This window comes from Ptiloglossa arizonensis, chromosome 9 (assembly GCF_051014685.1).
Source record: "Ptiloglossa arizonensis isolate GNS036 chromosome 9, iyPtiAriz1_principal, whole genome shotgun sequence".
NCBI classification, from domain to species: Eukaryota; Metazoa; Arthropoda; class Insecta; order Hymenoptera; family Colletidae; genus Ptiloglossa; species Ptiloglossa arizonensis.
Window position 1 is genome coordinate 21,339,782 of NC_135056.1, and position 24,603 is coordinate 21,364,384.

At 58.6% G+C, this 24,603-nt stretch overlaps 1 protein-coding gene across 8 annotated transcripts in view; it reads left to right on the top strand.

Annotated features, from left to right (window-relative positions):
- Lilli (AF4/FMR2 family member lilliputian) overlaps positions 1-24,603 on the top strand; it is a 114,797-nt gene that overhangs the window by 65,442 nt on the left and 24,752 nt on the right. For 7 of the 8 annotated variants that reach the window (XM_076319611.1, XM_076319610.1, XM_076319613.1 and 4 more), the window contains 4 exons: positions 15,620-16,207; positions 18,816-18,875; positions 23,079-23,174; positions 23,716-23,752. In XM_076319611.1, coding sequence (XP_076175726.1) covers positions 15,620-16,207; positions 18,816-18,875; positions 23,079-23,174; positions 23,716-23,752 — 781 coding nt within the window. The remainder of the gene's footprint in view (positions 1-15,619; positions 16,208-18,815; positions 18,876-23,078; positions 23,175-23,715; positions 23,753-24,603) is intronic. The other variant, XM_076319618.1, reaches the window with a different exon arrangement.

Below are 24,603 nucleotides of genomic sequence, written 5' to 3' on the forward strand. Positions count from 1 at the left end.
ATTCGGGGGACGCACCTACGATCCTCGGGGTGTTCCGATTTCGCTCGCGAGACCGATGCGTCGGCAGCTGCACGAGGGCTGTACCGAGAAATCCCATACGAGCCTCGCGAGACTCGAGACTCTCCCATGGGTTCGTGAAGATCGCCCCACGGTCTCTTCCGGCCTCGCTCGGATCCGTCTCGAACCGTCCCCGATCGAGACGCGAGGAAATCGAAGAGTTAGCTCATCGCCACGGATACGGGCCGAATTCATCGAAGTGCGTTCTCGCTCGCGGGCACAGGGAGTCGAGTACGGACCGACTCGTCGATCATCGCCGCGATTTCTCGCACGACGCGCAAACGAGCTTTCGAACGTCCTCGCTGGTCTCTCTATCCGGTACTCAACAGGTGTTTCGCGACTTTTAAACTTTCCTAATAACCGTTTTACGAGCTCCGTGGATTTCCGTCTCCGTGCGGCGCACCTGCTGCCTCGCCGAAAAATTTCGCGCCGGGCAAACTTTTTCCTCGGCGACGGTTCGTCGAAACGACGAAAAACGTTGCTCGTTGTTCGCCACGAGGCGAAGAAAACAACCGACGAAGAAAAGAAACGCGCGATATTCCGCGCCACGGGTCTGCTTCTTCCCCGTTCGCGACGGGAAACGAAAAATGATTTTATCCTCGATGCACGGTATACGCGAGTACGGTATCCATCGTTTCTCGGGTCGTTCGTTTGTCACGAGGACCCTTCTCGCGGACAGAGTACAGCGCTCGGGCAAATAATTCCGGTTCGGAGTCGATACGGTGGTATCGTTTTCGGAATCGTCGCCGTTCGTCCGTGAAAGTAACGCTTCTCGCGAACCGGAGACGCTGGAAATTCCAAGTTCCGAGTCGGTGGAGCGACCAACGGAAAAATTCCGTGCACTCGCTCGCAAAGACGGTTTCGCGCGTCCCGACGACCGACTCGCGGCCAAAGGGATCGAGGAACACCGAGCGAAAACCTAACGGACGAGTCGCATCGTTTATCTAGATCGTAAAGTCGCGCGCGTGTTTTTTCTCGCTTCGTCGATCGATCGATCGTTTCGCGATCGGAAATAAAGACGCGCGTTGTCGGAGGGGGATACGAAAAGTTGTACGCGTGTACGCCCGCGGCGAGAGTACAGCCGCCGCGGCGGCGGCGGCGGCGGCGAGTCCGCTCGCGAACTTAAGCAGCAGGCGCGCGTATTTATTACCGAGATTAACGACGCGCATTTGCATTTCCATGTAGCGCGGCTCGCACGGCGAAAAGTTGTGATTTAGAGCGAGCAACGGCCGCATCGGAGCGCGAGGGGGACCGAGCGGTGCCGAGCCGAGCGACGGAGACGGATGCACGCGGAGGGGTTGCGCGAGGGGGCAGGGCAGGCCTCCGCTTTTTCTCCGATACGTCCCGCGGTAATGCACTCGGCCGTGCACGAATCAGAAACAACGACCACGACGACGACGACGACGACGACGACGACCGGAGGGACGAGCGGGCGGGAGCTCGGGCGCCGATTACGCGCGACTCGTTCCCCGCGAAATCGTTTCTACCGGATTCTCTCGATCGATTCGCTCGCTGGAATCGACAACGAAATTAATCGCGAACCGCGACCGGATCGAGTTATCGTCCGCGCCGTAGGTGTTCCGAACGGTCTCGTCTTTCCTTCCTCGGGAAGGAACGCGTCGAATCTCGAAACGGCGAACCTTCTTCGCGAGGGACGTTTTCCCCGAAGCGATTACGAGCCGGATAACTCGTTGGCGAAAGGACAAAGGGAATTCGTCGCGGCCTCGTTTCGACCGAGAAGCTCGCGCGAAAGATCGCCGAGACGCTCGTTTCGAGAGACCCGCCCGTAGGCGTCTCGATTTCCGAACTCGCGCACTTGGCGCGGAAAGGTTCTCGTTCGCCTCGTATTTCCAGGGGCGGGAACGTTGCTTCTCGACGACACCGGACCGTCGTTTTATTTACGCGGGTAAGAGGCTCGTCTTTTCTTGCTTCTCAGTTTTGGCGCGAAACCGAGGCGTCGACGGAAGGTCGACCTCGAAAGCCACCGCGGTAATCGAGAGATCGTCGTTCCCTCGTGCGAGGGCTCCAGTTGCGAAAACTGGAAAAGCTTCTCGCCTGTTTCCCCTCGTGTCTTCTCGGCTTCACCTCGTAAAGAAAGCGCGCGTTCTCGCGATTTATCGCCGTTGACTCGTACTTCGAATCGGGACCCGATGCGTTTTCCTTCGTTTCGGGTGCGAGTCTCTCGAGAGATCTCTTCGGTCGACGACTCGATACTTTGAAACTACGCTTCTCGCACGAAGATTCGAAGGAACGGATAGATATTCCGTTTCGCGGGTCGGTTGAATTTAAAGGTCTTGGACGCGTTTTTTTTTATTTTTGAGTGCGCGTCTCTCGAGAGATCTCTTCGGTCGACGACTCGATACTTTGAAACTACGCTTCTCGCACGAAGATTCGAAGGAACGGATAGATATTCCGTTTCGCGGATCGGTTGAATTTAAATGTCTTGGACGCGTTGCTTCGTCTTGGTTGCGGACAAAGATTTCGTCGTCCCGTAACGCGGCATTTTCCGTACGGAGTTTTCCCAGCGGTAGGGCAGAGTTGTCGAATCCCGACGCGGGACCGGTCCATCGTAAACAAGCGGCTCGCGGGGAACGAGTCCGCGTATAAATCCTGCTCGCCGGGAACTTTCTTTCGCGCGACACGCGGAAGAAAACGTCGTCCCGCCCTCCGCGCAACGCCACTCGCCACTCGCCACTCGCCACTCGTCACACCGGGTAATGCTAAATCTCGAAACACCTCTGCCCTTTTCGCTCGACGGGTAAACTTTACCGTTCGTCGACGCGCGACGCGGTGAAAGCTTTCGAATGGAAGATTTCCGGGCGTTACGCGCGGCCAAACGGTCGCGCGTTTCAACCGAAACCGAAGAAACTTTTAAAGGACGCGATCCATCGACGTTTTCCGCGCGCGAGAATTTTCCATTGACGTTTCGTCGATCGTAGACACGATTCGAGATCATCTTTTCGCGAGCTCGACGATCTTACCGCGTGGTTGCACCGGAAGTTGATTCGCGAGTTCTTTAACGCGCGAAACGGGCCGTGGTCTCGATCCGAAACGATCGAAAGTATCGCTCGGAGCGATCGTTCGCGAGAAGCGTGCGAGAGTACGTCGACGGTGCGTCGGTGTCTCGCGCCCTCGATTAACCTAATTAGCCACCGTCGCGTACTCGTTAGGGGCCGGCAACGGTTGCCCGCCCACTCGTCCGCGAAACTCGGCGATTTAACCGGGAATCGTTGCGCGGAATTTCTCGGCTCCTGGTTCGTTTCGTCCTTCGCGCGAACAACGCTCGATCCGTACTTGGACGCGATCTGTCGAGAAGCGGACTTTCGACCGAGGTTCGAGCAACGTACGCATCGACGGAATCGATACGCGATCCAAGACGCGGCGTATCTCGTTCCGCGCGTCACGCGTCGAACAAAGAACCGAGAATCGTTGCCGCGTCGCGCGATCCAGAATCGAGTCATCGAATCCCACGTGCCGTCGGTTTGTCGATTACACTGCGTGTCCCCCGTTTCTCCCGCAATTCTTCTCGCGGGTGTTTCGATTTTCAGTAGGCGCGATAATCTCCTCGAAGATGTAAATCACTTATCCACGATTGCTACGAAACGCCGGGAAGGAATTTGCAGGTAACGTTTAACGACTTCGGTGCGATCGCGCGCGATACGAACGGAATTCTGCGCGATCGTCGAGGGAGATACTCGGTGATCGGGGAGATTGGAAAATCGACGAGAAATCGGCAACGGTTTCGCGACGACGATCGTCGAACGATCCACGACACCTCGCAATCTCGTATCGATTCTTCGTCGAACGATCCTCTTTCCGCGGTGACAAACGTTATCCCCTTAACGGTCGATTAACGTTTACAGCGAGTACAGTATTCGAAGTTCACCTCGGGAAGCGAATAACGCTCTAAATCGCTTTAGACGGATCGCGGGTCTCGAACGCGACTTAAACGAGCGTCGAGCGTCGAGAGCGATTTCCCTCGAAATAAAGGGTTCTCTCGAGCCTCGATTTTTCGCGAAGGAGCTCGGGTCTCGACGGGACGTTTCCAGAGTCGACGCCTAGTCGTACGTCGGATTCCGCGAGCAACGTCGATAACCGAATATCGCCTCTGTTCGCCGCGTTTCGTCCGTGGACGCGCGCCGGCTTATTGCCGATACGCGATGCGTTGCGCGGAGCGTTATCGATCCCTGGATTACGTAATTCGCCACGGAGGCTCCAACTACTGTACACTGACGACGATCGGTACGATAACGGTTCGGTCTTTTCGACGACGACGACGACGTGTACCGATCCGCTCGAAAGATCGCGCGTCGAAGAACCGTTGGACGATTTTCCGCGATAGAAGAACCGGACGAACGTATGCGCGTTTCCTCTCGTTTTCGCGTTTTCTTCCGCAACGTGCCTCGATCGCGACTGAGCGATGAGAAACCAGCGAGAGGACTCGGAAACTCGAAATCGACGCGAATCGTTCGCGTTTTCGGTGATCGGTTATCGATTGTGAACGATACGCTTGGCGAACGTCTTACCGAAACGAGCACATGCGTTGATTCGTCGTCGGATCGGAGGAACGGAGGACGCGCGTCTTTCGCGATCGTCTGCCGATCGTCTGTAGGATTAAGTCGTGCTCTCGCGTTAAGCGGAAAGCGAAGCCCGTGATTTGTAGGTCGTTTGATCGCATTATACCTGCCTCGTGGTTTACGTAATCCCTGCGTCCGCCCGTGTGTAGGTGTGCATTTGTGCGTGGCAGCCTCTCTCTCTCTCTCCGTCTCTCTTTGCGCGCGCGGTGGCGCAGTAACGTCTGTTGTTTCGCGCGTATACCCGGTGTATCGATAGAAACGATTCGAGCGTCGCCGTCTCGACGAGAAGAAACGTTGCTCGCGACGACGACGACTTCTTCGTCGGCGGAGACGCCTGCAGAAGAGAATCGAAGGTCGACCGCGTTCCGTTTGCTCTTTTCTAGAAGGTCTATTTTTTATTCCGTTCTACGAACGATCGAGACGCGAGCGCAGCACGGACGGTATCGACGTTACGCCGACGGAAGCGGAAACGCGAGCCGTTCGCGCGATTCGAGTCCACTGGCAAGCACCTCGAGCTTCGCGCGCGAAGATTCGTTCGATTTTCAACGAGACACCCTGTTCGCGCGGCAGCGTCGCTGCGCGAGCGCCAAATTATAGGTTAGGCTAGATTCGCGACGATTGTACTCACCGCGTTTCTCTCCTTTCTCTCCCCACCAGATCCTCTCCCTCTCCTCGTCCTCCTTCCGCCCGGCTTTCCGTCTTTCCAACTCTCGCTGTTCGACCGAGCGCGTCTCTCAAGGTCCGCGCAACACGGATTCGTAGGAGAGTTCCTTTTAAGGATCTAGCGTTTTTCCTCGCTCGGTGGAGTTTCCTCGCGAATACGCACGCGTCCCGGAATACCGTGTACTCGGTATTTTTCGGTAGCCTTCTTTTCTTTTTTTCTCTTTCTTTTTTCTTCTCGGTCTCCCCGATAACGGGCAATTCGTTCTCCCTCGCGCTCCAATTCCCGATCGGGGTCATCGCTAACAAGGTCGGCGAAATTTACCAACTTCTAGGAAGATATCGAGCAACGTTCCGTGTAACGGGTATCGCGCGATACCCCGTGGCGAACTCGACTCGTACGTGCTCCTCCGCTAACGAGCACCGCGACGCGCTGTATCGATCTCTTTCCGCGAGTCGCGGTATCTTTTGCGAAACGTTCGCGCTTCCTGTCGCGCGACGACCAACCCGTAACGTCGTCGCTCGACGAGTATCTTCGTTATCGGCCCGTTTGCCCTTTCTTCGCCTCGACGTCTCGTTCGAGTTCGATGCCTCCGGCCGGTCGCCCTTTCGACGTCCCGAGAGCATTCGGTGACCCTCGCGAACAACCCCTTCCGGTAAGATTCGCGGAGAACCGAGTCGAAACGCGTTCGCGGTAAACTGTACGATTACCGCGAGGAAAGTATCGAGAATCGCGTTCGTTGGTACGCGGTAACGTTTACGCGGTGAGGAGATAGCTCGGTTGCGAAAAACGAGCGATCGGTTGTTCGTTCCCGCGAGCGGAAAGTCGCCACGGTCGAGCCGCGTTTCCTTTGGCGCGCGAGCTCTTCGGTGGGTGGGTGCGTGCGTGCGTGCGTGCGTGCGTGCTCGCGTACGTGCGTGCGTGCATGCACGCCGCAGTGGCCGTCTTCGTCGCCGTTCGTTCTCGTCTCTGACCTCGTTTTCACCGTAGCTGTCGGCCCGACTAATCGGATGGCAGACGTCGGAACTCGCCGAGTTAAATTCCTCGCGGGGCGATTTTCTGTCGCGGATCCACCGTTCGTTTCATCGCGGGGACGTGGAAAACGTTTCAACGATATCGTCGTTCGCGGTTAGGAACCTCGTGGAACGAGCGTTGTTTCGGTTCGGTTTCTCGTCGATCGGTAAGAACGCGCGAGACTTTGGTCGAGGCTCGCGACGAATCCCTCGTGTATCGATTCCCTCGGAAAAACCATCGCCTCGGATTCTTCTCCGGGAATTAATTACTCCTCCGGAGACTCGTTATCGGTTACCGCGGGCAACCCGTAGCGTCCGCCACGTGGCAACCACGAACCGCTCTCGGAGCAGTGATTCGACGAGCTGGGCTCGCGAAGCGCAGGGCCGCGCGTTATCTTCTCCCCGCGGGAAGTAAAAAGCTCCTCGGAGCCGCGTCGAAACGAAACGATCGCCGGTTTTTCCAACGACGGTGCTCGGTATTCCCACGAAGAGAGTCCGCAACCGGTGCTCGCCGTCTCGCGATATTATCGACGATCTCCGCGCATTTATTCCTCTCCGCGTCGCTCGTTTGTCATTTTCCGTACGACCGGTTGGAATTCCAGTCGGACGCGAGCCACGTTGGAACACGAGCGTATTTACCGGAGGTAATTCCTGTTGCGTGTCGAGGCGTCGCGCGAGAATACCGTCGCGCGTGCACCGTACCCCGATACCTCGATCCGTGGAGAAAAAAGAACCGATCGATTTATTCTCGCGGTTACGAAACGATCGGCCGTTCGACCAGTCTTTATCGACGAACGCGCGCCGCGTTCTAAAATTAGAAGGTCGCGCGAGAAACGAGGAGCGAGTCGAGAGAGTCGCGATCGATGCGAGATTTATCGTTCCTCCGGTCCCGCACCGGCGTCGAAAGTCGTTGCTCGAACCGTTCCACCAACGTCGAAGATTTTTGGAAAAAGCTTCCTCCTTTAACCGGTATCGATTCTTTTTACCACCTCGGGCCCCATCGAGAGCGAGCGGTCTCGGATTACCCGCGGTTCTTCGCGCTTACCGAGAGCTTTCCTCGTCGAAAACGCGAACTCGCTCGGACCGGTTCCGATCGCGCGTCGTTCGAATCGCTCTCGGAAAACGCTTCCGTACGAAATCGAAATCGATTCGAACCGGTTTCCGTCGGGAGACGGTCCCGCGTAAAACCGTGTTTCGGTAAAATCGATCGTCCTCGCGACAACGGGTGGGAACGAGGGGCAGATCGCGAGATCGGCTCGCTCGCCCCTTCGATTCGTATCGGGCTCGACGACTTTAACCTCGCGCGGACAGAGCGGAATCCCGTAAACGCGTTCCCTCTCGGGGTTACGGTTCGTCCGTCGTTTTCCCTCGCGCGGCTTTCGAGTTTTGGATTTCCAAGAGTGCAGACGCGGCGGGAGAGAGACCGAGAGCGCGACTCCCGGCCCGCTACATTATTCAAATACGTCGCAAGAATCCCGGGGTGAATTTTAAAGGGAAGAAGTGGTCGAAGAACGGCAAACGTTCTTCCGGTCGGTCCCTCGGACGTCTTACCGTCGATCGAGTCACCGATCGAGCGCGAACGAGCGTCCACGTTGAGGATCGCGAGCTTTTAATCGAGGGTGACGCGAATTCTCGGCCGTTGGACGGAATACCTTCGAATCGCGATCGCGTAATCGGGATTCGGGATCGAATCGGAGGGTCGCGCACGGGCGCACGCAACGAAATTGATACGTATCCAGAACTGGTCGCGATAACTCGACGCGATCACGCGATCCGTCGCGAACGGCGTCCATTGGACGACACGCGTTCGAAAATCGCGGGTTTTTCCGCGCGATGAGTCGTCCGTCGCGCAGGCGCTCGGTCGTGCGCGCGCGCGCGCGGGCGGGCGGGCGGGCGGCCACCCGGTCGCGCGTCGACGTCGTTAATTACCCGATCACTTTCACCCGACTCGATACGGCGCGGCGCTCGACTAAGCGTCTTTCACGGCGCTGGTATTTAGCGTAATTTATTAAACCGCCGCCGTCGGGCTCCACCGGCTCGCTTTGACCGCGCGGAGGGGCGGTCGAGGTAGCGGCTTGGCTTGGCGCGTGGGTGGAGCGGAGCGTGGCGGGACGCGCACACGGAGCCGCGCGGCGGGCTACACACGGCGCCGCGCACACAAAGAGAGCAACCCTGGCTTTCACGGCGGGGGTGGTATGACGGAATCAATACCGGTGTGTGAGAGGGTGGGATAATGCGGTGGCTCGACGAGAGTCGTAGCCGCTAACGGAGAACGGGAAAGAGACAGAGCCGGCCGGTAGCGGGAGCTCGGGACCGCGAGAGCGGGCGAAAGAGAAGCCCCGATCGAGAAGAGGAACGACTCACGGGGCTGCAAGCCCCTCCTCGGGGGTGCTCGGGGGTGCGCCGGCGAACCAAGAAACGCTCGGGAGACGAAGGAACCGAAGAGACGGGGGGGAACTCGGGACGCGACGCGACGCGTCGGGACGGGGGCGGGAGAACTCGAGGACTACCGGAGGAAATAAACAATGGGCCGGTAAGCCGCGTTCGGTGGTGGGTAGGTACACGCTGCTGGAAAATTACCTACGATACCGGATAATGGAGAGAGACGGGGCGAAGAGCGGCGCGGAGTCGCGGCTGGTAACCACCTTCTTCCGCGATCGGTGCAGCCATTCTTCTCGGCTTTTACTTTTCGCTCCATTTTTCCCTACCCCTCGTTTCTCTCTCTCGGCTTTTCTCTTTATCGGCGAGTAATAATCGCGAGCATTACCGCGGTCCATTTTTGCGCGCGAACACCGCGACGGAGAACCACCGCCAACGGGGACGGAAATTCCGTTCATCGGAGCCGCGTTCGAGACGCGTTAATTTCGACGGTTCAGGGGGCGGGGGAGAGGGAGGGATTACGCGCGAAAAATGCGCGAGATTCCGGCATCGGAGGCCCTCGACCGATCTTTCCGCAATCCCGGTTTCTCTTGCTCGTTTTTCTCGTCTCCCGCGTTCGGTGTCCGGACAGTTTTCTTCCGAGCGAGTGGCAACGATAATAATCGCATCGCGAGGGGCGCGTTGAACCGAGTCCGTTTTAAACGCGTTAATTTCGCGGGGAAATTATTCGGCTCGCGGGCTAGGCGTTCCGTTATCGCCTCGTCGCGAAAAAAAAAAGAAAACAAAGGAAGAAACACGCGACCGGTGAGAAACGTAACCGCGGCGACGATAGCGTTGTACCGACGCGTGCTCGTACACCGCTTACGAATAATTTCGCGAGCGCGAAACGGGAGTCGGCGCGGGGAGGACAGTTTCCGCGGTTTTTCGTCTCTTCGGCACCCGTTGGCGGTTCATCTCGTTCAATCTCGTTTCTCCGTCTGCCCCCTCGGCTCGTTACGAAGCTCGGTAATCCGAGTATATCTTGGCCGGTCGGTGTCGGCCGGTCCGTCGGCTCTCCTCGTCGAGTCCCCAGCGGGGCGGCTGCATCGAGCCCTGGTTCTTCTCTTTTTTTTTTATCTCTCCGTGGCTCCCGACTCGTCGGTTCGTTCTTCCGCTTCGATGGATCGATTCGCGCTGCATTTGCCTCGCGTCTTCGATCTCGAACGGTCGGTCGGTCGGTCGGTCGGTCGGGCGTCGCTCGAAGCCCTCTTCCCTCGCAACTCGGTAGCAGCGTCCCGTTACGATGGAAGCGCCGCGGGAGACCGAGAGCTAGACGCTACGGGGTTAATTAATCGCACCCTTGGCACGAGTCCACCGTGTTTCGCCGTAGCGGACCTTCGACCCCCTTTGTCGTCCCGTTTCTCGATCGTCGGGCTGATTTTCACCGCGCGAAACGAAATTGGGTCGACTCGAAACGCGGGAAGCGAGGATCGCGCGTCGATTCGTAATCGCTCCTTAACTAAGAACGATCGCCACGAAATTGACGATGTATCGCCTTCTCGTCCGTCTCGCCGATTTTTCTCCGGTTTTCGTAATCGTAACGAGCGTTCGTTCACCGCGCGCAAGGATGCCTATCGGCGGTCGGTTGACGCGCGGGCGCGCGTCGAAAACGCAAAACTGTGTCAAGTTTGCTCGCGTCCTCGAGCATCGATCGACCTACTGACACGCGATCGTCGAGAAAACAAAACCGTCTCGCGCGCTCGCTTCGAGGGTAGCGGACGCGTCGAATCGCCCTCTCGAAACCCACCGAGGAGAAGGATCGGCCGTTCGAGGCCGAGTTACCAACGATCGACGCGGTATCGGTTCCGGAGACCGATCTCGGTAGCTTCCTTCGCGAACTTTGGCTCGTGGTTGCGCAACTCGCTTCGCGGATGTACGATCGTCCTCGCGGAGGTTCGCTGGTCCGCGACGAGGAGACAGGAAATTGTCCGGGTACAGGAACCGAACGGTCGTACGGTTCTCGTTGGAGCGCGAAGAAACTCGCGATAGCTGCCGCGCCCGAACGCGTCGAATTCGTTCGCGTTACCGAACGAAGAGAAAAGGCTCGAGAGCGGAGAGGAAGAGCGAAGGGTTGAAACGAGGCGAGACGATCGAGTAGGCGATCGGCCGCGGTGGCGGTAGACCGCAAAGGACGCGCGCGACTCTATTTCGGGCGCGCGCGAGACCCGAACCGGCACGCCGCGACGCTATAAATACGGTGGGGAGAACGCGCGATCGCGCCCGGTATAATTTCGTCCCTCGCCTCCCGTTCGGCTTTCCTCGCGAACGTCCAGCGTACGGTGGTTACGCAAGGGTATCGAGAAGAGGGTGGCGAGAAGGTCAAGGGAGAGGGAAAAGGACGTAGGACGCGCGCGCGTGAAAGGGGACGGTGGCCCGACGGGCCAAGGGAACAAGGACGAAGGACGCGGGTCACGGACCGACGGGAAACCTTTGATTTTCGAACCTGCCCACCGCCCTCGCCGCGATACAAACTCCTTCGACTCGACGCGCTTTACAACTACGCGGGGAATCGCGTTCGATTCCTAGTCCGCGTCGAGATCGATCGCGCCCTTCTCCTCGTTCGATCGTCGAGCTCGTCGAGTTCCTCTCGAATCACGGCCGGCGATTCATCGAGCGGTTTCTCCGCGCGATCCGCAATCTTTCCCCCGTTCGCTTCGCCTCGACTCGTCTCGTCTCCGGGGAGTCGCGGTTTCGGGAGTCCGGCTCGAAAAACCCGATATCCTCGACAATAGCGTCGCGTCGCGTTTCCCGAACGGTTCGTTCGATTAGTCGGTCCCGAGTTTTCCTCCGTTCCCGGGAGACGGCACCGAAGACGGGAGAAACTCGCGAGAGTCGATGGAAACTTGCTCCTTCACGGCGCAAGTAGTCGCGGCGAGTTTCGCGCGTTCCGTTCGTAGGGAAAAAAGTCCACGGAGCGAGGGTCTCGTCTTCGGTGTTTCCGTTTTCTTTCCCCGTAAGGTTCTGGTCGCGCGTAGGAGGTTCCCACGGGCGTAGGTGCGCGCGGTAACAGGTGGTAGGAACGGTCCCGCACAGGACCGTAACGCGTCGAGCTCGCGTCCTTAACGCCTCGCACCGCACCGCACCGCACACTCCCTAGCTTCGTCCAAGTGTTTGCGAACCTCGTCCCGCGCATCGAGACGTCTCGAGGAGGATCGTCGCGAGGAGATACTCTCCAGGCGGTGATCCCGGACCGGTCCTCGCCGTATCCTCGTCGACGTCGATACCGTGAACCGAGCCGGGATATTCCGAGACTCTCGACGCTCGACGAGCCGTTCTCGATCCGTACGGAATCTCCTCGCGCGTTCGGGGTACACGGAGGAAAACAAACGCGTCGTTGAAATTCGACCAGCCGTCGGTGATCGTTCAAACGAAACGTTTTCGAACCGCCGACGGGACTTCCAACGCGTCGTTTCGGGTCAACGAACGGAAAACGTCTGCGCGACGTTCCCCGCGGATCGGTTATCGGCGAACGGTCCCGAACCGCTTTTCCATTCGGTCGAATTCGATGGTTGCTCGACGCGTCGTTTCCCTTCGGGGGTTCGTTTCCGCGACGGAAGAGTCGACGGTAAATTTCGCGGGATATCGTTTCGGGTACGGAACGATTCGCAACGGTTTGCCTTTGTCGCGTCGGGTTTCGAAGTCGGGCGCGTTCGTAACCGCTTCCGGCTTCGTTTCGCGCCGAGGACGAATTACGCGAGTCGGAGAGGCAGGCAGGCAGGCGCGCGACTGTGCGTCGCCACGAATTGAATTCGCGGCGCGGTGCAGTCGGTGCGGAGGGAGGAAAAAAAATATTTGCGGTAGACGCGCAATTAACTCGACGAGCCCGAACAGGGTGACCGAATAGGGGCGAAGTGAAGGGAAGGTGGGAGGGGTAGCGAGGTCGGAGGGCGAGCGAGAGAAAAGGTACGCGGAACAGAGGTTGCTTACCTTCGCGAGTCGCGGCTCGACGAGCACAGGACGCAGTCGTCGGTCGCTTAATGCGAATTTCACATGCATAGAAGAAAAAGGAACGGGCGAACCGCAGGAAGCGATGCCGGGCACGTAGCGTTTTAAAATGGAACGGCGACGAGTGGACGGAGGGAGAGAGGGGTCGTTCGGTGAGGGTCGGGGTTAGGCGGCTAGGTGGTTAGGTGGTTCGCGGGCGGGAAAGCTTCGATCTTTCGCGTTTTCCGTTCTCCGTTCTCCGTTCGGTGTCGGTCCGGTGGTCCCCTCTCTTGTGTCTCCTCGTGGCTCGTTTCGTTCGCGTTCTCTCGTTCTCGGGCTTCGTCCGTTCGCGTTTCCATCGTTTCGATTCGCGGCGCTCGCGTTCTCGTTCTCCTCGTTCTTTCCGTTCTTCCCGTTCTTCCGGGTCGCGTTCCGTTTTAATATCGCGAGCGTCGCGAGCTTCGAGACGATTACACTCGGAATATTCGAGCGTATTTCCGCGAGCGAACGTTTCGCGACGCGAACGGACGGAGAGGCGAGAGGGTCTCGCCGTGGCGGTAAATTTCCGTGCTCGAGTATATCGCGCGCGACGCCTCCTCGCCCTTTGCCCGGCGTATAAATTTCCACGCCTAATCCCGCAAAAACCGAGCCGGAGCGGCGTCGACCGCGAAACAAAAAGAGCCGACTTTTAAAGGGTTAAAAGGGAGTCGAGAGAGCTCGACCGGCCGCTTCGAGCTCGCTTTTTACGCCAGCGTGTTCGCGCTCGCGCGCGTGTTTGCCCGCGCGACTTCGAACCGAGCCGCTAATAAAACCCTAATTAACGGTTTCGAACGCGGCCCGCGAGCGAATCGAACGGTTCGTCGGGGCGGCTACTCTCGGGGACTCGAGCCGGTGATGGATCACCGGTAACGCGTTCGTTCTTTCTCGCGTTCGTTCTTTCTCGCGTTCGCTCCGCGGAAAAAACCGCGATCCGCCGCGCGGGCTTTCCCCGTGAACGACTCGACGCGAATCGAGCGGGTTCTCGACGCTTTCCACGATCGTGAGAACCTCGAGGACGCGATCTTCGCTCTCGATCGCGTCCGGCGTCTATTATTTCGCGGCGGAGCGGGAGCTTTCGGGCCGCGAAACAGCTGTCGGACGGGAGCACCCGAGCGGAAAGAGAATTTCCGAGCGGCGTCGGTAGTCGCTCCGAACTCGGGATCGTCTTTGTCGTTCGTCGAAAACCTCGGCCGGGAAGAACGCGAGGAACCGCGAACCACGAGCTTCGAAAATCTCCGACTCGTTGAGCTCGTACGGAGCGGAAAAAGGAGCCCGAGGATTTCGAGCCGTGGAAACGATCGGGTTGGAGCGCGTTCGGTCGTCGATATCGTTCCGCGCGTTTGCACGACGGAGGAAGTTTCGGGGACGCAAGAACCGCGACAAAATGACATTTTACTCGTTACGGGGAGTTCTCCCCTCGACTTTCTTCGTCGTCTCGCTTCCTGGCGCGCGTTGTCCGTTACGTTCGCTCGTACGCGCGTGCATCACCGGACGAGCGCGAGGCAGCTCGTTTAAATCCCTCTCGGTCACCCCCGAAGGGTAGCTCTAGGGCTCGAAAGAACGGAACACGACTCCGACCGAAAATCCTTCCGAGCGAGACACTCTTTTCGCGCGCGTTTTCCCTCTCTCTCGCGTTCCTCCGTTCGGCCGGCCGTTTTCCTCGACGACGCGCGATTTTCCCGGGTCTCGATAAACGCGTTATCGTCGATTCCGTTCCAGGTCCTACTTTCGAGTACGGTCGACCGGTTCGTACCGTCCCGTGCAGGTGGCGAACGCGATACGGACGCCTCCGGGACAATTTCCGTGCAGAGGGGAAGATCGATAACTCGGTGCTGGATTCGCGAACGAGAAAACGTTGCTCCGAATCTCTTCTTTCTCCGGAAGAGAGGAACCCTTGCCGGTTTCTTGCGTTGTCGTTATTATTGTCGCGGTCGTCGGGCGAGAGAAATCGCGGACTCGTCGGTCGCGCACGCTTTCGTCGACGGTCGTTCGAGGAGGAGCACGCCGCGCGACGCCGACTGTATCTCGACGGAGCGGGCTGCTAATTTCGGAGCGCAGGCACGAAAGCAAATTTTCTCGCGACGCGTCACCGGCGGGCTGAGCGATCTTTGGCCGTGTTTTGCTCGCGCTTTGCGCCTGTCCTCTCTCTTGCCTATTTCGTTCGAGGCTCGTCGCGCGTTGGGATTCGACGTTCCTTTTCTTCCTCTCGATCGACGGTCCCGTGGAAGCGGCGCGAACCGACGTTTCCCGCGCTCGCGTTCGAAACGAGCTCTCTCGGGCGTAGGCCACGAGTCGCGTCGCGTCGTTTCCGATCGGAATTCTCGGCGATGATCGGTCGGTAAACGATGTTCGCGAGAAGTTTGCGTCGCGAGGCCGAATCGTTCCTCGACGTTAACGACGCGGCGAGGCGAGGCGAGGCGAGGCGAGGCGATGCGCGGTGGTAACGTTACGAGCGCGTATATATTCCGAGGTTTTACGAGGTTTTCGGCGATGCTTTTACGGCGATTCGCGAGTACGGCCGCGTCACGGTCCGCGGGAGAACGAGAGAAAGAAAGAGAGAGGGAAACGGTAGAGGCGATCGAGCGGGGCTCCGGAGGGAAGAAAAGTCCCTGACCCGGTCACCCGAGCGTTCTTCTCTCTTCTTTTCTCGGCGAGGTTCCTTCCTCGATAGCTTCTCGCGGTATCGCGTTCGCGTCGTCTCGGGTCTCGGTCCCTCTCCGTCGCGCGATCGTCCGTACGCACGGCCCTCTCGAAACGGGCGAAAAGCATCGGTTCGTCGATTCGGTCTCGTCGCGGTCGACAAAGGTCGTATCGTAAACGCGCGAAGAGATCGGGGTAATCGGGCGACTCCGAAGCCGCGGAACGGAAAAGTCCGTTACTCCGGGGCGATGGATCGCCGTTTGGCATAACCGGCGTTGGCGTGCTTGCAGGTTAACCCGGACGCTCGGGACAGCACGACGCAGCAGATCCAATCGAAACTGGGCAACTATTCTCTGGTGAAGCATCTCCTGGACGAGCCGAAACGGCTGATCGGCATCGAGGGTGTGCCGCCGAGCCCTGCCCCGTCCCCGTCGCCCTCGTCCCTGCGAACGAGTTCCAGCACGGTCGGCTCGAATTCCAGGAGCTCGCCCTCCTCCCAAGAATTCAAGAAACCCGGAGGGCCGCGGTCCGGCTCGTCCTCCTCGTCCTCCTCGTCGTCCTCTTCGTCGTCCTCCTCGTCGTCGTCGTCGTCGTCGTCGTCGTCCACCTCCTCGTCGTCGAGCCATCAACGCGGCGGTTTCGTTAAACCGGCCGACGGGAAGCCGCCGTACGGGGGCAGGGGCGGCTACCCCGGGCAGCCGGTCAAGCACGGGGGCAACAGCAACGATCATCGCAGCCACGGTTTATTACCCGCCAAAGGACCGCCCCCGAATTCGCCCGGGAACGGTACGCTCGTTGGCAATTCGAATATCGGGAATTCCAGCGCCAGTAGGCTTCACTGTGCCGGCAGCAGACTGTCCAGGTTACCTCTCGATAACGTGAGTATCGATTTCCATTGTTTCGTGGCCACCGCCGCCGCCGTCATCGCCACTGCCGCCGCCGCCACCGCCGTCGCCACCGCCATCGCCGCCGCCGCCGTCACCACCGTCGCCGTCGCCGTCGCCGTCGCCTCCGCTTCCGCTACCGTCACCGTAGTCTCTAGTCGGCCGCCTCCGCTCCGTCGTTCGTCGTTTCGGTCGTCGTTGTTTACGCGAGTAAAACGTAACGCGCGTTCTTCTCCTCGGGGGTCCGAGCGGTGGTTCTCGATTCCAGCGGCGCTCGTCGGGGCGCCGTGCCAACTTTCCTCGTTCGTCGTTCCGCGATCGGTTCCTCTTCGCCGAGTCGGAGAACACGGTGACGACGAACCGGTCTCGATCGACGCCCTCGCGACGACAATTTTCGCGTTCGCCTATCGGAACGACCACCGCGCGAACGGTCGACCGAGCCGAACCGAGGACAAAGGGGCTGTCGCCGATTTTCGCGAACCTCGCGACGCGAGAGTTTTCCGTCGCGCGGAAAAGGAATCGCTTCCCGATGGAAATCTCGAGGGAGGAGCGCACGGGCCGACGGAAGACGGAGAGAAGGAGGGTGGGGGGGAGAGGTCGTCGACGGGGTCGGGGTCGGGGTCGGGGTCGGGGTCGAGTTTGGCCGAGCCCTATTACGCGCGAGTCCTCGAGGTGCGAATTTCATCGAGATCGAGTATCGATCGCGCGTTCCCCGTTCCTTAGTCGCGGTCGTGTTTCTCCGTCGCGAGGTCTCCTCGAGCGCGTCGAGAGACCGGCTCTCTCGCCTCGCCTACTTATACAATTAGGGTTGGCCGTAGAAACGGCGACGTCCTCTCGACTACTCCCATAGTCGAGAAAATTGATTCCCTACCGGTGACTCCTCTTCCTCTTTTCCGTTCTTCCCACGGCCGATCGTCTCAATTTCTCGTCCCGCGCCAATCGTCCGTTCACGACTCGTTCGCCGTTCGTTTTCATCCGCGAAATTAGCTCGAAATTGCGCGCGAGACCGAAGGGAGGTAAAAATAGAGGATACGGTACGGTGGCGGCGGTGACGGCCTCGTCGCGAACGCGAACGTTACGTTTTATTCGCCGTTCGAACACCAGAGAACGCGATATCGGAACGAAACGCCGGAAATAAAACTTACGATCGTGCCGACGAAGAAACGCGGGAATCTTCCGGCCGAGGAAAAATACGGGTTTCTTTTCCCGCCGAGCTCGACGTTGCACGATTTTTCGAGGCGTTTACGAGCTTGCGGAGAACCGAGTCGAAGAAAGACGTTTACCCGCGACGATTCATCGCTTCGATGGACTCGACTCTCGAAAGATTCGGAAAAAATCGATCTTCAAGGAGGATCGTCGCGCGAAGTACGTTTCGAAGTTTTTTTTTCGCGACTCGCGGAAACAAAGGAGACGGTCGCGAACTCTCGAGAAATTTCAATCGATCTTATTATTTATTTCCATCCGCAACGGTACGGTGTACTCTCTCGATCCGCGGTCGTTCTCGTTCGATGCGTCGATCGGGTTTTTCCGTTGGTCGCAATTTTTCACGGTTCCGTCCCCGTTCGCGATTATCCGGCCTCTTCGGGTTTCTCGAATGCGATGTCCTCGGGGTAAAAGTCGCGTCCCCTACCCTATCCGTTTTAGTCCGGAACGACTGCGGTCCACGCGTTTTCCCCCATTGTCTCCGCGTTTTCCTCTTACGACTACTCGACGTAACTCGTAATATCTCCGTTCCCCCGGCACCCTCGCCGCTCCTTTCGTCGCCTCTTTTCCTCGGGAGAAGAGCGTTGATTAATGATCGCGCGCGCGCGCGCCCCACAGAGAGAGAAAGAGAGAGATATATAGAGGGAGAGCCCCGTGATAAATCGGAAAAAGAACGCCGCGAGAATTTCACCGAGAGGCGCGGATTTCGTCGTCCGATTCGGATCGCTTTTTTAATTAACAACCGCGTAGGCGGCTGCGCTCCCCGCTCGAATTCGATCGTCGTTGGTTAATTCCGGTCTACGACCAAGGAAAATATCGCGCAATTCGGGGACGGAGGCGGTAGCGGTGGCAGAAGCGGCGGCGGCGGCGGAGGCAGAAGCGGCGGCGGCGGCGGAGGCGGAGGCGGAGGCGGTTGCGGAGGCGGTGGTGGCTACCACGGGCGAAAAATACGCTCGAGCTCCGATCGGAGAATTTTAATCGTTTTAAACTGTTTCGCGGCGTTATTTCGAACGTCGCGTTTCGTTCCGCGCAACTTCTTTTTTCTTTTTCACCGAGGACGAAAGAATTAATAATCCGAGCGGAATATATTTCCCGGCGTGGAGAGATGCGGCGGTCGACGCCGTATCGACCGAGGTAGCCGTGTACGCGCTCGATATCGATACGCGAACGAGAGATAAGATAATCGAATTGGACCGCGAGGTGTTCGTTCAAGGTCGACGAACGCTCGACGAGAGAAGGCACGTCGAATCGACGACCGTTCTTCTCTCGTCGTTTTGTTCGCGCGAACCACTCGGTGTCTCGAAACTTTCGCAATACGTCCGCGAGACACGGTTCCTCGACTTTGAGCGATTCGCGAAGATGGAAGCATCGATCGAAACGAGATTTCTTGCTGTTTCAGGGAACGAATCCGAGGCCAGGCCCCACGGAGAATTCGGCCGATTTGGAGAACATTCTGAAGGTGAGTGGTCCTCGCGACCGATCGATGGGAAAAGATTTTTCTCGCCCGAGACGACGCTGAACGCTAATTTCGCGCGAGAGGAGAGAACCCATCGAGCGTATGCGCGCGCGCGGGCGCGTTCTTTCCGCGCGAACGAGTCTGGAACGAGTTTCCGCGGAAAAGAAACGGGCCGTCCGCGGCCGATTCGGTCGACGTCGAACGCCACCGACTATTTATAGAGGCGTCCTTGAAGCGCGGAGGTTCGATTCGAGTTATTTCGAGCTTCGCGAATCCACGGACACGGGCGTCGAACCGATCGAAACTTCGATCCGCCCGCGCGGATCGACGATCGATCGAGGCCGGTGGGGTGTAACAAAGTCCTCCTCTCACCTGGTCGCGCGGACCGAGCGATCGATTTTTCCACGTTATCGGCACGGAGACCGCGGCTATCTCCTCGATCGCGCGAGATTTCGCGACAACGACCGCGAAAACAATCGCGCGCGAATTACTCGTCGACTCTAAACGCGAGCTACCGGTCGTCCCGTACTTTCTCGCGCGATTCCGCTCGATCCGGACCCAGTCGGGACGAAGACGGTCGCGTCGGATCGGCTTCGATCGAAATTTACCGCGGCTGGGTAATCGAATTTTCGCGTTACGATTTTTCATCGCCGTTGGGAGAACGAGGCGAAAACAATTTGTCGCGTCTTTGGCGAACTCGATTCCACCGCGGACGGTCGGTCAGATACGTCGCAATCCGGTTGATAAACTGTTGGCCGACCCAGTTCCGTCGGTGAATAGAGAATAACGACGGTGCGGGAATAGCCGGGGCGTCGTGGGAGTCTAGGAACCCGATCTTCCGACTCCCGCGGACAACGGGGACGAAACGTCCGGGAGTCGCACGAAAACGCCCACCGTTTCGCCCGTGTAACGAGATTCTCGACGCGACGCGACGCGACCCGACGCGTAAAAGCTTTCCTCGTTGCGGTAGGCACCGACGACGGCTAATTTATGGCCGCGGTTAACCAGCGATTATCGCCGAATCGATACAATTACGTAGCTCCGCGATATCGCGAGGCACCGTGCTCGCGATCGACGTCTTTATCGCGCGACGTGTGCGCGTTATCGGTAGCGATGATCGTAGACGATGACCGAATCTCGAATTCCTTCGAGTTTTCGTCCCCCCTCTCTCTCTCTCGCTCGTAATTCGCGGTTCGGCGATCGCGCGGGCTCCTTTCGTACGAAGTGGTCCGTCCCAGGGTGTCGGAGTTTGCGGAATCGCGGGAAAATGGACCGTCGTTTCGCGCAGTTTCCGTCGACGTTATCGTTCTCCGGGCTTTTCCACTTTGAGCGGGAATTTACGAGGATAGCGGGTCGACGCGAGTCGACGCGAGGCGACGCGGTGCACGGTTCTAGCTCCGGTGGGCTCTCCCCCGTTCCCGCGGCATCCTCCTTCCACCGTGGCTCCGACCGTTTGGTATAGAAGCACCGTCGAGGCCCATGAATTATTCTCACGGCTCTGCCCGTGGGAAAATACGAGAGTTGCGCCAGTAGGCATCGTAAATGCGGCTGCTAATTGCGCTCGCCGACGACCACCGCTAGCGCGCGCTCCGAGCGAATATCGCCTTCTTTTTCGACGCCGCTATCGCCTCTTCTTCGTCCACTCCTCCTCCTCCTCCTCCTCCTCCTCCTCTACCTCCACCACCTCCCTCGTTCGCGATCCTCTGCCCGCTCGGCGCACCGTTCGTCGATCGATCGAGAGATTTTCAGCTTCCATTACGACTCGACCGTCCGTCCGTTCGTTCGGCCCGCGGGGATATTTAGCCCGTGCAAACTCCTCCCGGACGATCGTCGTTGTTGCCGCAGGATTTCCCGCTCGAGCGTTTTTTTTTTTTTTTTTATTTCTCCCTCTCTCTCCCTCGCTTAAATTCGATTCCCGTGTAGCCCCTATAAATCGTCGCGGGTAATCCACTTTTCGTGCGCGCACGGCGGTCCGCCCGGCGCCGTCGGTGTTTCGATCGACGGAAGCGTCGTCGAACTTTTTGCGAGCTCGCGTGATTTCGCGTCCGCGAGGCGCGCGTTTTCTCTCTCTCTCTGTGTTTTTCCCTCTTTCTCCAGCCGCCCCCGTGAAACTCGCGATCCGTTAACCGTGCACGCCAGGGGAGACAATTAGGCCGAGTTAATAAGGTCAACTCGACGACGTTGATCGAGTTAACTCGCGACCGAAGTCTCGACCGTGCCGCTCGCTCCCGTGAGCGAGGCCGTACGAGCGAAACTTTCGCGAGGTTCGCGGCCGTTCCTCGACGGAAACGTCCCTCCCGTTCCGCGCGTTTACTCGTACGGATCGAGGTAGGAGGAGTCGATCTCGAGGGCTGCACCGAGCGAATCGTGTGCTTTCGATTCCCGGTCTCTCTCTCTGGATGCTCGACGCGATGCGACGCGACGCGACGCGACGCGACGGGACGCTCGTTGCCGGAAGCAACGGTCCTTCGGACGAAAGAGAGGGAACTTTGTACCGCAAACGAACGCCACGCCGCGAGTTTCCTCGAAGAGCCGACGCTGCTGCACCGGCCATCGACTATCCGATAACGGGTTTTCGCTCGTTCTCGCGTGCCCCGCATAATTACCGGAAGCTACCTTCGCGTTGCTCGCCCGGCGAGTCTTCTTTTCGTCGCCGTGGACGCTCCGTTTTCGAACGCGGGCAAACTAAGAGCCCGCGCGTCCACTCTCCTCTCCGAGTTCCGGTAAACGTAACAAAAAAAAAAAAAAAAAATGAGAAAAAAATAAACCGAGAGATCGAACAAACTCCCTCCTCGATGGCCTCGAGCGGCCACTTTGTCTCGTTCCCGCGTACGGGCGACAGAGTTCCCGTGGCTCGTCGTCGCATCGAGTCCTTTCACCCCGTGTCGCGGTTCGAGGACAACTTTCGTAAATCACGCGAGCTCGAGATACGCGGGATTTTCTTGCCCGGGACACGGTGTTTTCTAGTCACGCTACGGATCGTCGAACTCCTTTGCTCCATCGGCTGCTAGGAATAAATAATTCAGCGATCGTCGCGAGGACGAGCCGCGGTTATCGTCGCCGCGGGGCTCGGTTGAAATTTTCGCGACGCGCCGATCGGGGCGAGGATTTTCGGACGTTCGGTGTCCTCCCCGTCGGAGGAGGAAGAACGGAAGTGGTCGGGTCGTTGTTCGATTTCCGTAACTCGCGGTAGCGAAGAAACGGTAACTGGTCCGCGCGAAACGGTACGCCGCGAGGTGACTCGGTCACCGTACAATTTTCTCTCCTCTCGGCAAACGCACAGTGTCCTTTCGCGTTCGTCCCCGTCGTCGAGCCGCGGGATGCAAATGGATCCGATTTCGTAGGCGAGTCACGCGGCTCTCGAAGCCGCGCACGCCCGAACGGGAATAATAAGTCGCGATTAGCGACTACGGCTCTCGTTCGCTTCGTTTATCGCCCGATCGGCCCGCGAGTTTTTCTTCGCGCGGATCGCTACCCGTGTCCCTCGAACCTTATCGTAGATCCCCTCTCCTCCCGGCGCGAGAAGAACGAATCTCCTCGATGCGAGAAAAAATCGAAACGTCCGCTCGGCGTTGTCGCTCTTCGCGTCGAGTCGTGCGCGCTCGTCGAACGATTCGATCGGATCGCGTTCGCGTTTCTCGCGGTAGATCCCCGATTTCGAAACTTCGCGGCACTCGACGTCGCGTCGATCTTCCCTCTCCTTCTCGTTTCGCGGCTCGCCGAGGGACGGAGCCGAGTGGACGTTCCGTTCGCGTTTCTCGACGCACGTGCGTTATCTCGCGCGCGGTAGTCGCTCGGTCTCCTCGAGGTCGGAGTCTCGTATCGCGGGAAACTCGTCGAATTTTCCCGGCCGTGTAATTCCTCGCGAAACGAGCTCTCTGTCGGCGATCGCGGGAAGAATATAAGCACTCGCGACGAGAGCCTTTTGTCTCGGTCGGTCTTTGTTCGCGTCGACGGATGTCTCGACGGGTCAACGAATCGGTCTCGACGATTTCGCTCGGTGGAAACGCGTTTCGTTCGATGCGCCGCGCCGCGCCGCGCCGCGTCGCGCCGCGCCTCGCCTCGGCGCATTGTTCGCGCGTTTGCGACTTGTATCCGCGGGGACGTTAATAGGTACGGTACCGAGCGAGCTCCCGAGGCCGACCGACCGGCTACTCGCGAGTCGATGGCAAAATTTTAATCGACGATCGTTCCTCTCTGTTTCAGGAAATGACCATGCCGCCCACGCCACTGACGGCCATCGCCCAGACGCCGAGGAAGGAGCTCGAGTCCAAGTTCACGTTCAATCCCGTGCTGGCGAAGGTGAGGAACCGGTCGTTGTTCGTACGCGAGGCTGACGAAAACGCGAGAACGGTCGAGAGCGGGCGCGTATCCGTTTGGAATCGCGTCGGGCGGTCCTCGGGACGATTCGCGTTCGGTTTCGGGCGCATCGATCGCGGAAACGTTTCGCTTCGAATCGTATCGATCGCCGGGAGCGTTTCGTGCCACTTGGCACCGCGTCAAGAGGCTCGTCTTCGCGGACGGACGCCGTTTCGTCCCGGACGGAGCGGTGGCTCTCCGCGTTCCGTGAAATTACCGAGTCGAGATCTCGGTTTCTCGCGCGTCGATCGATCGACCACCGAGAGCCGTCGCGAAACGCGAAGAAATCTCGGCTTTCCCGCGGCTCGCGGCCTCTTTTCCTCGGAGCCGATCGATCCGGACCACTCGGAAAATTCATTCCTCGACCGTCTCGCGTACGCGGAGTCGGACGATTGCTTCTCGAAGCGATCGTCGATTCGCCGCTCGAACCAGCCCGAGCAATCGAACCTTTATCACATCGACGAATCCCTGTTTCTCTTTACAGTTGACCGAGGTGCCGCCGCCGGAAGCCACCAAGCCTCGTAAGTAAACGTTTTTTCGCCCCGTATTCTTTCCTCTCTCGCGAAGCGATCCACCGTCGAGCGTATCCGCTCGAGCTCGGTGATCCCGTTACTCGTTTCGGCTCGAACGCGACCGCGCGCTTCCGCGACGCGTCGAAAAGTCGTCCCATTATCGGTCGAACGTAGCAACCACCGCGTCAATGTCGCGAACCGAGAATCCTCTCGGGGCAACGACTTTCGTTTTCCCTCGATTCCCCCGAGCCTCGATCCTTCGTCGAAACGCGTCGACGAACGATCCTCGCGGGGAAACTTCCCGCGCGAAGAACCGTCTTTCGAAAGATACGAGTTCCCGAGGTTGAACGGGCCGAGGGCTTTCGACGCGCTCGCCCGGACCTGGTTAACATTCAGAGTCCATTACGCGATTAACTCGAGCGGACCGAGAGATTTTATCGCCCGGCGGAGCGTCGTTATTGTTCTCGACGCGGTGTTTAGCATCAACGATAATATTTCGACGCGATTTCGTCTCCTTTGTCACGAACGGGACGCGAAGAGACGCTCGCGCGAGAATTATCGATTCGCGGTCACAGAGCTTCGCCGTAAACATCGCGTTTCAGCGATTTATGATCGACTCGCGATACCGCCAGCCGCGTAAGGGTGGAAGGCGACCAACGCACCACCCCTGAACCTCCGAAAATTCTGTCCGCGCGGGAGGATTCGCGGTACCGATCGTTTCGAACGTAAAAACGACTCGCGAGATTTAGCACTCGGTTCGCGCAAGGATACTTTTCCCCGAGAGAGATCCCGTGCGCGTTCGATTTTCGACGTCGCTTCGTCCGAGTGGTTAAAAATCCGGGAAATATTTAAACGAAACG